Here is a 17,424-nt window from a genome sequence, read left to right on the forward strand (position 1 = left end):
TTTATTTCCAATCTTACCCCTCTAGTAGTGTATCACGTTTTTTTTTTAATTATCCAGTAATTTCGAAATCCCTATTAATGAGGCACCTAATCCTGCTAATTAGGCTTAATTATATATTTTCCCTAATTTATCTCAATTATTCCTTTTTTCTCTCTTTCCATAATAATTTAATTCCTAAAAATCTGTTCCAAATTCCTAAAAAATTGCTACGAAATCAAAAAAATAAAATAAAAAAATACTCGGATTTTATTATTTTTATTTTTTATTTTTATATTATTTTTGGAATTTATTTAGTCATTTTGAATTTATTTTTAATTTTAATATTTTTTAATAAAAATATTATTTTAATTTTTTTTTAAACTTTTTTTAAACAAAAAATTGAAATTTTTCTCTCGACAGGTTTGCAACGCCGAATATGACTATGGTTGAATATGACTATATGTGACTATAAACTGTAGTCATATTCTTTCTTTGTATTGTTGTTTTTTACATTTTGAACTTAAAAGTTCCGATTATATGGCATAGTCATGTTTACCAAATCATATAAATAACCAAATCATATAAAACAACGAAGATTCCCTATTTTTTATTTTTTATTTTATATTTTTTTTATTATTTATTTGTTTTAATATTTTTTTAATATTTTCTTAAATTCTTTTTAAACGAAAAATTGAAATTTCCCCGACAAATTTACTACGCTGAATATGACTATAGTTGAATATGACTATTGCCTAATATGACTGTATGTGACTATATCAACTGTAGTCATATTCTTTCTTTATTTTGCCTGTTTTTGCATTTTCAACGTTAAATACCTGATTATATGGTGTAGTACAGTCATGTTTACCGAATTACATTAAAAAAAACGAAGATCGCCTATTATTTACAAAAAAATTCAATCAACATCCACACAAAAAAAATCATAATTTTGAATTTTGTTATTACAAGTCAACTTGTAGCCACACAAATACATCGAAAAAATCACATGTATCAATTTTTCAACTAAAAACAACCAACAACATCATTGTAAATTAGAATAAAAACCTACAAATTTTATATATGACTATGTATGGCTACATATGACTATATATGACTACATAGTTGATTATCTCCAATTAGTCTGTTGTTCGACAATTAATTCGAGAAAAAAAATATATCAATTAACCTTGACTGTAGTCATATTAAGTCTATATTTATTCAATAACTGTGCATTCAATGTGACTCCAATGTGACTCCGATGTGACTACACTCCTAGTCTATATATATATATATATATATATATATATATATATATATATATATATATATATATATATATATATATATATATATATATATATATATATATATTGTTCCAGAGCACAAACACTCGAGAAATTCAATCCCTTGAGCACAAAGTTTGCCCAATAAGCTTCTTTCACACTCAAACAGACAATTTTATTTCGATTATCTACCTACCTACCTATTTCATATTGTGAACAACCAAACTGTTATCAAATTTTATTCCATAAACATTTACAGTTAGCAAGTGGTGACCTAGATATCTATCCTCTTCAGTCTTCACACACACACACACGCGCACACACACACAGTGACTAAAAAATAAATACACACACATCAGACAATTTGATGCAGAGTGAGTTCTCACACACACACACACTGAGAGTGAAAAATAAACACACACACATCAGACAATTTGATGCAGAGTGAGTTCACACACACACACACAGTGAGTGAAAAATAAATACATAGACATTATATATATATATATAATATATATATATATATATATATATATATATATATATATATATATATATATATATATATATATATATATATATATATATATATATATATATTTTGTGGAAAGAGCGTGAAAAAAAAAACTCACCCTCAAAGTTCTTTCACATATAAACACCAAAAAATAGTAGCAATTCTTTTTGCACCAAGACAGGAACACCAAGTTGTGTGAGATTGAATTGAATCTCAGACATTGAGAGATCAATGTTTCGTAAGCGCAAAAAGTAAAAAAAAAATATCGACCAATAATTATATAAATCTGCATTAGTTGATCAGAGAAAAGAATCGAGAGGTGTCTGTAATAATATATGATGATACCCCAATTCTGAGAGAACGAGAGGAGAGAGAACCAGAGAGATATGGAGATATAAAGAGAGAATTAATGTAATCCTACAATCACGTGAGAGGTTATGGAAAATAAATATTGCAATTATTTAAAAAACCTACTTATAAGGGTAGTTTCGACTTATCATATTTTGTTGAGGGGGTTTCACTAATTAAGATTGGATTTTGGGTTTAGGCAAAAGTCTTAAAAGTCAAATGGGTTTTACTCATAATATTTTCCATTTGAGGGGGGTATTGCACATTTCCCCAAATATTAAAACAATTAACATGGATCATCCAATTAATTCGCTAAACTTAATATTATCCATTTGTCCATTCTTTTATTTTATAACTAGTAATACACCCGTGCGATGCACGGGGTATTCATCGTAAAAAAAAATATTGAATAATAAAAAAGTTTCTCAAAATAGTGATATTAATTGTTAATAAGTAAAAAAAAGAAGTAAAACATATTCAAAAATAAAAATAATTTGTATGGTGTAAGTTCAAAATAAGTTGATATAAGTGAAAAAAACTAAATAACGAAGGTTTTGATTTCCATATACAAAAGAGCGAATATATAGTTGGTCCCAAGCTTGTACAACCATAATGACATGAACGTTGAAAACTTGAATTGTTTGATACCAACCGCCCTAAGCCCATGCAACAAATCCGATACAATGCAACTGACCTGCATATGTTGTAAAATGGTCACACGAAATATGTAAATTGTTACCAAAACAATACCAATATAATTGTTTAATTGCATAAAATTATTGTAAAAAAATTACCTTCATGAAATATAGCGAGCGGAGTCCATAGCAAGTTCCTAGTACAATTAAAATAAACCTACGAATGAGGAATAACAAAACATAAAAATAATAGATAAAAAATGTCGTCAATAAATATTGTAATTTTTTAATACTTACCTTCATATACGCTGAAAAACTTCATTGTATACAACATTATTTGTAACGTTGGTCGTATCACCAGATTCCGAGTTAATCAAAATCTTTATGCCACTTCGACTCTTAACCCTCGAGAGTGCGACATAGAGCTGTCCGTGACTGAAAACAGGTCTCGGCAAGTACAGGCCCACGTGAGAAAGAGTTTGTCCTTGACTTTTATTGATTGTCATTGCGAATGATACCATTAACGGAAACTGACGTTGCTGGAATTTAATAGGCAATGTGGAGTTGGACGGTACCAAAGTCATTCTAGGAATGAACACCATATCACCAACATGTTTACCGGACAGGATTCTGCAGTTGAGAACGTGTTTTCCCATATTAATAATCTGAAGCCTTGTTCCATTGTACAATCCTCTGACCTGATCGATATTTTTTATGAGCATAACGGGAACACCTCTTTTCAATGTCAACTTATGCGGTGGAATTCCGGAACATGATATGGTGTTGAGAAACTCCGGTGAGTATATTTCTGCGTTGACATCCGATAACAACTCCTCCTTGCACATACTATCTGAGCTGAAATAGACTTTCTCCTCTCCAGTTATGATCGACAAAAAATGATCGTTCACAAAACCGACACTTTCATTAGTGGGTGCAAGGATTGCTCTGCCTTCGAAATACTCGGGAGTGAAAAGGTTGGTCACCAGATCGGGATAGACAAACTCTATAAGATCCAAAAAGGGATCTGCAGAATTCCGAATCATCATGTCATCGGGAATTTCAATTGTGGCATCACCGTCATTTATTTCGCCAGCATCGCCATTGCCGATTCTCAATATCCAGTCCGCAAATTCTCTTATTTCATCTGCATTGGCGGAAGAGGAGGACGACTCAAGTCTCATGTTCTTGTTTAACTTCATAACCTTGCATTGTCTCCACAACGGTGATGAATTGATTGTAGCATGCACAATGTCTTGTCTCGATGCTTTCAACTCAACTGGCAGAATTTGCCGAAAGTCCCCTCCAAGCACTACAACCTTGCCTCCGAATGGCATATCTGAATCAAGTATAGATTTCATTGTTTTGTCGAGTGCTTCGAAACAGTACCTGTGCATCATCGGTGCCTCGTCCCATATGATTAGCTTTGCTATAGACAACAATTCTGCCTGTGGGCTCTGTTGTTTGATGCTGCATGTGGAGCTCTCATGTACAATTATTGGCAGTCCAAATCTAGAATGAGCAGTTCTGCCACCTGGAAGTAGAAGCGAAGCAATACCACTGGAAGCAACATTTATAACTATTTCTCCTTTTGAACGGATAGCAGCCGATAACGTTTTCCATATGAAAGTCTTTCCCGTTCCTCCATGCCCATAAAGAAAAAACAGTCCACCTATGTCATTTGTAACAACATCCATGATATCATCGAACACTTTTTTCTGCTCATCAGTAATGGATGAAAGGTATTTTTTAAGTTCTTCACGCGTAGCATCAACGTCATAGTCCAACTCGTCGAGAACTAATCTATTTACCGTGTCGTCCGACATCGACCCAATTGGAATCGGCATTGGGGGAAAGTTACTCAGGCTTTTGTTGTTGCTTTGCAATATATTTTCTATTTCGATCAAAGCGTAGTTTCTCAGAGTATTGTCTGACACAGGTGGACCTTCAATATAATATAATATGAAAAAATAACATAATGTGGCGATTATAAAAATATATAGTTTTAATTCAAACGTGTGTAGTAAACGGTGTAAAAACATAAGATGTATTCTCATACCTGAATTAGTACGACATTGTTGCAGCATGTACGCAATATCCTCGGTGAATTCTTTCCAGCAACACTCCTACACATGTTCCAGTCTGCTCATATTATTTGCGACCAAAAGTACGACGAATAATCGTCTCACATAGTCACCACTGGCCCACTCGTTTGCATCCTTTATGCCAGCTATGTACTCCTTGTCGTCATCTAGTAGTCCAAGCGCAAAGCACGCATCTTTGAAAGTTGGGTAGACGTGATCCTCGACTTTCCTAAGATCATCGTAACACGTCCAACCTCTTTGAAAGTTCAACAACAGTCTCAAGTAATAGTCCTCACCCCTGCCCGGCGGTACATTGGTAACATTTCCGATCGAGAATCCTATCTTTCTCGGCATCCAACAGCGAGCTTTTTCCTTATAGACAAATTTCTGTGGAAACTCTCCATACCTCAAATTTCTAGCTTCAGGGTACAGCTTATTGGCTTGGAACCAAGCAAGGAACATCGTTTGCTTTGCAGTCGGTCTGTTCAGCACATCAACTAATGAGTCATTATCTGTGAACACAACAGACTGACTGTCCAGAAGATGAAAGCTTAACCTAATCACCGGTGGGTCTCTAAAGTGAATGTCAAAGCTAAATAACCTCCAAGCAGCCTCGCATGCCGAAAGATATCAGCAGTCGTAGTACATCTTTATCTCATCGCGACATTCAGGAGTTGCACCTGGATTATTTGATTGATAAAATGCCGCCGTGACCCGATCGTGTCCTTTGTTGACATACTTGAATAAATACTTTATCGATTTATTCTGGTTGCACAACTCAACATTAATGTGTGCTCTGTACTTTTTCAGTAGAGTACGGTTATAAGGCACGACGAAACCATTGTCGAGATATGTTTTCTTCTTAACCACGGTCCTCCCATTTTCTCTTCTTCTGTACACCGGATAACCATTTGCATCGGCCTCAGTACGGTTTACAAAACTCTTTGGAAATCGCTTCGTGCAAATCCCGTCCTTCATGCATGGAGAGTTTTGATTGGCCAGACCGCACGGGCCGTGAATCATATACTTCTCAACCAAATCGTACATCTTTCGGTCTGTTATCTTATCTGGGATTTCGGCACATATGATTTTATCTATGTCTTTTGATGTCTTCGGTTTGTCTTCATTGTGAAGCCAAATCAATATGTGTGCATGCGGGAGACCGCGCTTCTGAAACTCAATTGTGCAAACATCTGAACATTTTACATTTTAAACGTATTTGGTTAGCATTAATATACAAAAATATTCAATGTTTGACGTAATAAAATATTTATAATATTATAAGAGTAGACAATGTCTAAAATATATATTATGTTATACTTTTATCTTATAAATTGATACTTACATGCTCTAATGCGACCAAATATTTTGCCCTTATTCAAATCTGACATCAGACTGTCGAGTTTCATCTTAAAAACTCGAGCAAGAATATCGGGACGGTCTTCAGGTCTCAAATTAGTACCTCTCAACGCCCTTTGAATTTCCGGCCACTGTGGATTGCAGGTTATAGTGATGAACAACGATGGAAATCCAATCCAGTTGCATATTTGAAGAGCATCGACGAAGTTGTTAAACATGTATCTTGGACCTTGGGTAAAACTGCCTGGTAGAATAACCCTCGTGCCAATGGATCTAGCATCCGTATCTCCCTTCAAAATACTTTCCTCGATACCCTTGTACATGTCAACTCTTAACTTATCCTGGTTAAATCTTATGAATTTCAGTCTTTCCGATTCAACCATTGAAAATGCGTCGACCATGAACTGCTAGCACAATTTTTTTGAGTGCAACAGAACCGCGCTGTCACCAAATCTTTTCTGGATCCTATACGCAAAGTACTGCCGCATTGTTAACTTCTTGCGTATACGTGTACCGCTCACTGATGTTTCCCTCAGTGGTATATCATCACTCTAACCATCCTCGCTGTAAGGAAATATTAGCGGATACTGCAATGGAAGATATAAATGGCGCAACTCACTGATTCGCTGGAGTTTTTTCGACCGTGTCTCAACCACTATATCTCTAACACCCTTCTGGGTATCAAAATCACCAACAATGAGTCCCACGATTTCACTGGAGTTCGGGAGATTGTAAGTACGGCCATCCGTACTCCGTTTCTTTATGAGTCTCAATTTGACATCTTCCATTCCTGTTTGTGCGAGCCTGTCCCGGGCAGCTCTGTAAGACTGAGCAAGCATATTTGAGCTATCGACCATATCCTTCAATGTAGAAACAATCTCAGGATCCAATTCGCTGGAACTGTCTCCGGATCTGCAACGATAAAATGAAACATAAAGTAAATTTCTTGTAATATAAAAAAAATAAGAACATATAACTGAAAGTGCTTTATACCTGACTGCATCCATTCGATTCTTGACTTCATTCTCCGTGTCAAATATATAAAGTTGAGCAAACTTGGGACGCGATCCTTCATCTGGCAACAAACTACCCATTAAATGGTAGTTTTGTCCATGGAGTAGGAACGTGTACGGACCGGATCCTCTGTTTATCGTAGTCTGTATCTTTCCTCCAATAGATGTGAATGAGAACATCATATTATACGACCGTATGTGTTCTTGGAAATGCTTGCTTCTTCGATCGGTACCAAATAGGAGAATCTTTAGGGGATCTGGTGCTTCTATTAAATTGGGCAATTCGACTTTTCCTCCATTACAACACATTGAAAACTTAGGATTTGATGTACCCTTTTGCTTATCGATCATTTCCCCGTACCACATCATTGCGCCACATGATTGGCATTCGTATGACTGATCACCAAGATCATCGTATTCTGCGTAGGAAAAAGACATCTGTTATTACGATGAAAACAACATGTTTACTTAATTAATATTGGAGTACTTACCATCATCGTCGTCGGAATCGGTGAATGTTTCGTCATTTGATACATATTCTGATTCTATTTAAATAAAAAAATAATGATATCAATTGATTATTATGAACAATTTATTCAAAACGAACTTTACGTGATAAATGTGTTCGAAATTATAACACATACCTCCACTATCCGAAGTAATTTTCCGTATAGTCTGTAAATCTTCATCGACCATAGTTACAGGTTTTGAATTCATATCTAAGCCACGTGCAACAAAATGTATGGTTTTTTGATTCTTCGATATCATCTTTCCGGTACGAACCGAATAACTATAAATTATTCAATGAATAAAAAAATATTATACTTTTACAATGTTGGATATGGTAACATATTAAATACAAATGTGTTATATAATTGTATTAATGTTGTGTTTCATACATATTACGAAATGTACCTTTTGTTGGTTTCATAGTATGTATTAACAGAAATATTTTGCACACTGCCAATGTTATGTAACCCATCTATCTGGTACGAATTAGTATCCGCTGGAAAAATTATTAAAGACATCCGTAAGAAAATGTTGAATAATTCGTCTAATGATGATAATTAATCAATAGAGTGCAAACCTTCACAATTTGCTGCAACATTGTTATATGTCACCTCACGATTTCTCTTATAGCTTTTTTTGTCGTTTGTATCTGTACTTAACATACTTTTAATGTTTAGAGTTCGAGTTTTTCCTTTATACTGGGCAACTCTCTTTTTGCTGACAGTGTATTCCAAATCTGTTTACATAATATAAAAATGTAATTCTCCATTATAATTTATATATTAAATTATGCCACATATGTGTAAGCAAAAGATAAATCTTATTTCATTATAGGTGAAATACTATTGATTTATTTATATATATATATATATATATATATATATATATATATATATATATATATATATATATATATATATATATATATATATATATATATATATATATATATATAACTATAGTTTGAGTTTCGTCATTACAAATGGTAATGTTGTTTGTACCTGTTGTTGCGACATCCTTCACAGCTCTTCCATTGTTTCTTTTAGTTCTACTTACTGAAACACATCACAGTAATAATTTAAATTCATTTAATACAGATAAATTCATATTAAAAAATGAAAAGTGGGATTAAGTAACATGAAATGTATGTAAACTACAAATATAATAGTTAATCATTACCATTTGTAATATCAGATAGAATTAAATTTGTGGGTGTAGTTGGTGATGTCGGTTTATTTGGTGTATATAATTCAAGATCTTTGAATCGAATTCCAGCTCTCTGCCTAGATCGAAACTCCTCTGTGTTATAAAAAATTGATTTATCGATTGAAATTCCGCAAGAACCTGCATTTTTTTCCGAAAATTCTTATGTATATTATCAGAATATATATATAATAAGGATGCCCAATACTAACTTTTATTGATTGGACATTGTTAAATGATATTTGAAGCAGATATTTGTATTAACCGAACATATAAATGCATAATTTAATTGACATGAGGGGTCTATTGGCTTCTTTCCCTTGTCATTTCTATTTGTTTGCATGTTATACGTGTATCCATCATCTGTATGAATAAATTAAAAGTATTATTACATCCAATGGTAAATATATTATTGTATAACAAACGTAGGGAAACACATTGTGACAATATATAAATACAAATTAACAAAAATAGAAAATAAAAAAAATGATACTAACCATTTGTCATAGCAGATAGAATTGAACTGTTTATTGTGGTTGGTGTTTTCATAAAATTAGATGAGCACAATCCCACAGTTTTATTTCCATTTACGCAACCATGGATCGATTGAAACTCCTTCATGGTCTCATTATTTGATTTATCTATCAAGTAAGACCCATATTAGAGTGAAATATTAATACCATGTTTAGTAAAATGAATACTTGTGAATATACACCATAAAGAAACAATTTTCACGAATTTATTTGCAAACAACAAAATATTTGTTACCTTTCACCGGTGTTAATGTTCTCTTATTTCGAATATAATTTAAGCGATTTGTCCTTGCAGCTTTTGTGTCATGACTGTTGTTCTGGTCAAAAACATCTCGCGGGGGAACGTTTTCTTTCATAATTTGATTGTATATTCGTAAAAAATAAGATTAGAATGTGATACAACAAAATGATGTAGCGTATTTATATAATTGCAATATTGTTATTAAATCTATTTAAGACCATAAAATCTTCAAATATTACGATTAATATAAAATGATTTATTAAGATCTAATTAATTGGTATGTTCCCGTATTAGTGGATTGTAATAATAACTAAATATATAATTTGCAAGATATGTAAGACAAGAAATCAATTAGTTAATAATATATCTTATTTATAAGAATATATTAGAAGTAAATATATTCCTAAATTAGATTTTTGGTGGAACCTATTTTTAAAAGATTTAATACTCCTAAATTAGGAGTATTCATCGTAAATTTAAAATAGATTTCACATTGTTTTTATATCCATTATTTACGTTTGTTCCATTAATACTAAACCATGATTAATTTACTATTATTAATCTAATGTAGTCAGACCACATTAGAATTCTTAATCGTACATTATAATATGTTAACTATTTTTTATTGCTGATTTTTATTTACGGTAATAAATGTAGGATTTAAGTATTAAGATATAATTAATTTATTTTTGTTATTAAATTTCAATTCGGACTCCTTTTCCGGTTTAATTTTGCTATTTTTTTTTATTATTTTCGTTTTAATTTATTTTTATTATTTTTGATTTAATCTAATTTTGTTATTAAATTAATGGTAATACATATATTTGCGATTAAATTTTTAGTAGCAGTAAATAAAACTGAATTGGGTTAAATAATTAAAACAAAAATTTGTTTTAGTTTTTTTTAGTAAATTATTTAACTAAATGTAGGCTATTTTGTTTGGTTGTTTTCTCTTAAATTATTTGTTTCGAGCAATTCTTTTGATTAATTGTTTAACATAATTATCCAATTAAAAAAATATTATTTTATACTATTTAGAATATAATAGTATTTATTATTTTAATATAACTTTTTATATAAACAACATATAACAGTAGGTAAAAAAACATTCTTTTACGAAAAAAAGGGGGAAAATTAGAGAGGAGAGATAGCACTTGTATTTTAACGGATTAAATGAAGTAAAAGACACATTAGTGATTTGAGATAAAAACACATACGAATTATATAAAAGAAATCTTAAAAATAGAATTATAGATTATAATATTAAATATTAATTCAAATAAATAAATAGTGCAAAATACCAAAAAAACAAAAAAGTAAAAGGTCTTAGCGAATAAAACCACGAACTAAGTTCCACCGAAAAAAAAGTATGTCAAAGGAAACAATAAGTAATGTTTAAAACCAAGGTTGTTATAAACGCGAAAAATATAAAATTAAAAAATATAACAAAACCTTGCTTAAATGGGACATGCTCAAATTCATTAACATCAATCTCTTGTACTTCACCAATGTGGTTACAATCATCACATGTATAATCTTCAGATTGATTATTAGAACTAAATTTTTTCCACATTCCGTCCATACAATATATGTGCATCATATCCTTCCAGTCCATACAATATATGTGCATCATATCCTTCCAATGTATACAACTACGCAATCCTACTTTGAAGCCGATGTCGCCGCATATGACACATACCTTGCTATCCGTGGATCTATAAAAGTACCGAGTAAACAAATATATTTAATATCGGTGTTATTTTATTTTCCCATAAATTGAAATACAAAAAAAATGAAAAAAAATGTAAAACATACACATTGTTCCCCAAAAACGAAGAAGGCAATTTGATGCGTTTTTCGATATGAGACTTTTTCATGCCTCCTTGTAGTACCACATCTTGCATTCCATCCATAAATTTCGGAAGATAAATCTTTCTGCAAATGACCTAATTCGAACATCTAATAAAAAATAAAATTAACAATTAAGTATGCAAGATAAAGGAAATTGGTAATTATTAAACGGAAAACCATACAAAATATATATATAGTATAAAAAATCAAAAACTACGGTATAAACTAATCGAATATTAACTAAATAATGAAAGAATGTAATTAGGGTATACAACATTTTTTCTTGCCGTGTGCTTTGTTATATGAATGAGAAATAATGGATGTGGGGTGAGGTATTTATACTTAGGTTTTATGTAATAAAAGGTAAATAGTACACATATTTAAGGAAATCAGTTATATGCATTTTGAACAATTAAAATTATTTTATTTTAGAATATAAGAATAATAATTGAATATATTATGGATTGAGGAAAATATTGTTACTAAAATAGTGTGATGTTTACAAATTATAATATATAATTACATATATATTACGGATTTTAATTGATATTAGATGACAAAATTAATCATTACCATAATAACCTATATAATATTAAGGAAATATATAATTGTCATAAAAAATGTCATTTTCTAATAAAAAATGACAAAATTAATCATTACCATAATAACCTATATAATTTTTCTTTTAATAAAAAATAAGATTTTCTAATTGGAATAAAAAAAATATTAATAATATTTCTTTATTAAATATAAAAATATTTTTATTACGCAATTGACGTACTATGAATATATCTCTATTAATAGAGTGGTAATAACTAATAATTGTCCTATATTATAATAAGAATTCCTTAATTTCTTAGTATACACTTATTGAAATTAATTTCTTAACGTAATGTATGCCGTAATTTAGGTATTAAATTTATAATAATATACAATTAATTACGATATAATTAAATCTGTATTAATTTAAAACTATTAATTCCATAATTAACTTCCATAATTTCGAATAAATATCCACAATTTAATATCACTACCGTAAATAATATGAATTGATTCAGATTTACTAAATAATGTTTGATTTATTCCGATTCTTGCAATCAAATCCGATTTTGAAAGTGAAGTTATTTATGGTATATGTAATGACACATGGGCAATGACTGGGATGGCTACATGGACACCTACGTGGATGACAAATGTCGAAATTCGAGGCTATGAGGGTTTCAATTTATATATTATATAGATAAAACTTATTTATTATTTGAAATTTGAAATATATATATTAACATTGTATATTAATGTACATTTTGGTAGAATTTTATACATAATGTATAAAATAATATATTTTTTGAGTTAACTACGGATAATTTAATTTAAACTTAATAATTTATTCATATCTTGAAATATTCTATTATCAACATATATAAGAATTTAAGAGAAACAAGATCATTTTAACCATTAACGTGTAGAAGAACCCATACAAATATTGTATTAGTGAGCAAACATTTACATTTTTATATTCAATATGATTAAAATATTTTATTTGATCATTCATATTACACAATAATTAGAAACTTATTTTATATAAAATTAATCATATATAATTTTATTTATTTATAAAACAATTAATAATGTGATATTTTAAGCAATTAAATCTTAAATAGTGTAAATTATCAACTAAAGTAGTAAGAATAGTGTGTATATATATATATATATATATATATATATATATATATATATATATATATATATATATATATATATATATATATATATATATATATATATATAGATATACTAGGGGAGTTGCACCGCGCATACGTAATGCCCCGTAGATATGAAATTTCAAAATTTGTTATATATTTTGACGGTCTATTATATACAATATCATACAATTAATTTATGCAAAGGACAGTACAATAAAATAAACATAGTTTCAAGTAGCATATAACATAAATTGCTTAAGATATTGCCGTAAGCACAAAAGAAGTTCTCAGTTCTCAGCATTAAGAAACAAAAAGAAACAGTTGCTAAGAAGAAAACAAAAGTTGCTAAGAAAAAAATTGGGTAAATTACATCCACACCTCTATGGCATGCTTAAATAACTTTAAGGTCCCTGTGGTAACGATAATTACACTCACCCCCCTAAAACATAGTTAGAAGCAATAATTGGATAATGCATTTGATATTTTATTCCGATAAAATTCTAATGGTCTATTAGTTTCAGGAAGTTTGGAGACAACAAAGAGCTATAAGTGATTTAAGAAATGTTGGGGAGCCATGTCACCCCCTAACTCTATGTTGTCTCCACCACTAGCTAAAAGTCGTAGTCCCTTTGAACTGTATCGGAATAACGTATCCAATGCATTATCCCATTAGAGTTTCTAACTATGTTTCAGGGGGTGAGTGTAATTATCGATACCACATGGACCTTAAAGTTATTTAAGCATAACTCAGGGGTTGTTGGTGTAATTTACCCAAAGAAATTAAATAAATATAAGGATAAATTACACCTACACCCTTGAAGTATGTTAAAATAACTTTAAGGTCTCTGTGGTATTGGTAATTACAATCACCCCCCTGAAACATTGTTCGAAACACTAACGGAATAATACATTGGATAAGTTATTCCGTTAAGGTTCTACCGGACTATTATTTTCAGGCGGTGGTGGAGACAACATAGAGAGCTAAGATATGACATGACTTCCCGAACGTTTCTTAAATCCTTATTACTTTATATAAGAAAGATTTATAATTTTTCATCATGGTAGCATTAATGCCCCTGCGGAAAACAAATATAGAGTGCATATCGGTCCCCAGGACATGAAATTTTGGCTCCGGTAATTAATTTAGGGGTGCGGATGTAATTATCAATACTAGAGGGACCTTAAAGTTATTTTAGTATACCTTAAGGGTGTAGGTGTAATTTACCCTAAATATAGTCATGACTCTCATGCATATAAATTATAGGGTAAATTATGAAAATCACCTGTACTTAGGCTAAATTACGAAAAGTACCCCAGATATCCGTAATTACCAAAATTCCCTCGACATTTGTTCCAATATATAGTACACCAACCCCCTTATGATGACTAGAGAGTAGTTTTGACACTTAAAAAGAAATTCCACGTCTGCAGGAGTACAATTGACATTTTTCGGAAAATATTGCCTAGACTCAAAAATATTTTATGAGGAATCAGACACCGTAAGGAGGTTGGTGCAAGACGGAAACAAACATTGGGGGTATTTTAGTAATTACGGATAGGTGGGGGTATTTATTGTAATTTGGCCTACATTCAGGGGGTTTGAAATTTACCTTAAATTATATATTATTTGAAAAAAAATATAACTAAACAAATGCAAAATCTAAGTAATCCATGGAAAAATAAATAAATAAATAAAATAATAAGACACGTGAAACTTGCTAGTTAACCAGAACCAGAGAAGTAGAAAGCAATGTAAAAATATAATTCAGACACAAACTTTTTAATGTAAAGATAATTTTTCAAGATCAATCCAAATGTTGTTTACATGTGCAATCTCTCGTCTTCCATCCTTGTAGTACAACCGCTTACTCATTTTAGGGCAGCAACGTACCCTGAGATCTTGAACCGAAGCCGGCAATTCAGGCAAAGAAATCATCTTTTCGCAGTCGTTTATTTCCAATGATTCGAGTGAGCGGAGATGCAACAGAGACGGAAGAACCGTAAGTTCCGGACATGATCCAATCGTAACATCTTTGAGGCATGGGAAATCACCATCCTCCATTCCAGACCATTCCACAAGGTTCGGCATGTCGTCGATACTCAATTTCTCTAGCTTCGGAAATGCAACTTTAACACGAGTTTCGGACTTTCTGCAGAATAGGGAATTAATATCCCTCACACTTGTCATCTCCACAAGATCGAGGCTCTTAAGAGACGGCAGTTCGCCAAACGAGGGCAACGTGTCGCAATTTATGCATCTTATGAGGAATATTGTGGAAAGATCGACAAAAGATGGATTGGTTATCCAGCTCGGAAGCTTCGAACCACAATAATCTGAAATGTCTAAAACTTTAAGGTTAAAATGAGGCTGCAGACATTCTAAGATGTCGGTTGCATCGGGGTTTTCGACACTACCCCAATACAAGTACAGATTATCTATGCGTTTCTTATCGCACAATGCAGCTGCCTTTGCTTCTTCCGCGTTAGATACATTATGAAGATTTAGGATAGAGAACGACCCGGCGATCTCGTTCATGTTTTTCAGCTCCGTTATTCCGCACCCATCGTCGGTTTCCCCCACGATGAACGCATCTAATGTTTGGAGTTTGGTTAAGTTTCCCATCCCACTAGGCATGACCCTCAGCTGGCCAAAAATCTGGAGGTCCAGGTGGCGAAGATTAATCAAAGACCCGAATCCCCGTGGCAGTTCGTCGATTCCAGGGCAGTCCCTCAATCTTAATGTCTGAAGAGAAAGAAGAAGATCGATCGACTGAGGCAATTGATCGATGGGAGTGTTGGAGATGTCTAGGAATCTCAAAGAATCCAAATACTTGATGGAACACGGTACGTGTGTTATGTTGCTCGAGCTCAGATCCAATGTTTTTAAGAGCTTCAAGTGGGGAAACCTTAAATTGCACATTTTATTCCTCGGAATACAGAGATTGACAACTAAGAGTGTGCGAAGTTTCTTGAATTTTGTAAGAGCATCATCAACTAAAGCGTCGCCATGTTTACGACAGTCCCATGTTAAGTGTAGGATTTCTTGGTTGGTCGTATCCAACTCATTACCATCTCGGATTCTTACGTAATCGCCTCGTTGGATAATGAACCTAGCAATTTTGGATTTGCCGTTGACTTGGTAATGGGAAAGATAAGCAGCAGTTGGCTTTGCAGGTACGATGATATTTTGATTAAGCAAAAAGTCGAAGCACAAATTACCCACGTCCTCCATTCGTTTCGTCACTTCGAGTTTGATGCATTCTTCGGCAATCCACATTTGTACCAATTTATCTTTTGAAAATCCGTAATCCGGAAGAAATAGGGCAAGATGCCGAATACAGTTCCAGTAATCTATTAGGGGAACTTGCGAATTTTCAATGTCTTCTTCTTCTATGCCATGTTCTTCATAAGCTTTTCGTCGTTTTGCTCTAAGATTAATTTGTTCTGTAGTTTCTTCAGAGGGAGATGCTTCATGTTTTATAGCAGCAGGTAACTTCATCTGCAAAGGTTAACCAAAAACTATACATATATACAACAGATTTAAAAAAAAAAAAATTAATAAAAAATTATGTAGGGACCTTTTGGTTGAATGAAGTGGTGGCAGAAAGCTGATTCAAAAATGGATGGCAAAGAAGTTTCTCGACTGCCCATCTATTTTTTGATTCATCATCTTTGTGTGTCTTCATACAAGAAGAGAGAAACCTATACAACAGCTCGAACAGAAGATAGATCTTCCCCTTGATTTCGATAACCTCGACACATTTCAAGAGGTTCGGATGTTCCAATTTCATCAGAATCTCAATTCCGCCGCCGCCGCGGCGGAATTCCTTCAAAAAGTATTTCACGCCCGTCACCCGATCGACCACTTCGTAGATCTCATTGCCCGTTCCTTCTTCTCCGGTCAGTTGGTGTTTCAGATATGACATGTTAGCCAATCGGTTAGCTCCCATCATTCTTGGACAATATTATACTCTACCCATCTCTTTTTTTCAACAAACAAAATACTCTGTTTTTAACAACAATCATTATAATAATGGGTCATATTTAGGTAATCACAACAATAATTCTACATTATTCTCCAATTTGTACCTGTTTTACCGGGTTTTTAGCACTTTGCACCCTTGGATTACACCATTTTAGCACTTTGCACCCTTAAATTACAAAATTAGCA

General features: G+C 32.1%; 2 protein-coding genes across 2 annotated transcripts; both read right to left on the reverse strand.

Annotated features, from left to right (window-relative positions):
- Nucleotides 1–3,058: 3,058 nt before the first annotated feature.
- Nucleotides 3,059–6,600, reverse strand: LOC148767606 (uncharacterized). Its single transcript, XM_088824695.1, has 5 exons — nt 6,186–6,600; nt 5,487–6,033; nt 4,946–5,372; nt 4,816–4,882; nt 3,059–4,701 (listed from the first exon to the last, which is right to left on the reverse strand). The coding sequence occupies exons 1-5, from the start codon at nt 6,598–6,600 to the stop codon at nt 3,059–3,061; spliced, it is 3,099 nt and encodes a 1,032-aa protein (XP_088680821.1).
- Nucleotides 6,601–14,948: 8,348 nt separating this feature from the next.
- Nucleotides 14,949–17,203, reverse strand: LOC148767607 (putative disease resistance protein At3g14460). The gene is made up of 2 exons (XM_088824696.1): nt 16,832–17,203; nt 14,949–16,752 (listed from the first exon to the last, which is right to left on the reverse strand). Exons 1-2 carry the CDS (start codon nt 17,201–17,203, stop codon nt 15,034–15,036), a joined length of 2,091 nt encoding a protein of 696 aa, XP_088680822.1. The 3' UTR covers nt 14,949–15,033.
- Nucleotides 17,204–17,424: the final 221 nt, after the last annotated feature.

The sequence above is a fragment of the Erythranthe guttata genome, chromosome 10 (assembly GCF_056151865.1).
Source record: "Erythranthe guttata isolate IM_541 chromosome 10, IM_541, whole genome shotgun sequence".
NCBI classification, from domain to species: Eukaryota; Viridiplantae; Streptophyta; class Magnoliopsida; order Lamiales; family Phrymaceae; genus Erythranthe; species Erythranthe guttata.

What these genes read in the sequence shown, in the direction of transcription:
- LOC148767606 (XM_088824695.1), bottom strand. Translation starts at nt 6,600, where the DNA reads ATGGTCGACGCATTTTCAATGGTTGAATCGGAAAGACTGAAATTCATA. An exon ending in ATTTGGTCGCATTAGAGCAT is followed by an intron (nt 6,034 to 6,185) that starts GTAAGTATCAAT and finishes TAAAATGTTCAG; the next exon opens with ATGTTTGCACAATTGAGTTT. An exon ending in TGTCGCGATGAGATAAAGAT is followed by an intron (nt 5,373 to 5,486) that starts GTACTACGACTG and finishes TCTTCTGGACAG; the next exon opens with TCAGTCTGTTGTGTTCACAG.
- LOC148767607 (XM_088824696.1), bottom strand. Translation starts at nt 17,203, where the DNA reads ATGGGAGCTAACCGATTGGCTAACATGTCATATCTGAAACACCAACTG. An exon ending in CCACTTCATTCAACCAAAAG is followed by an intron (nt 16,753 to 16,831) that starts GTCCCTACATAA and finishes TAACCTTTGCAG; the next exon opens with ATGAAGTTACCTGCTGCTAT.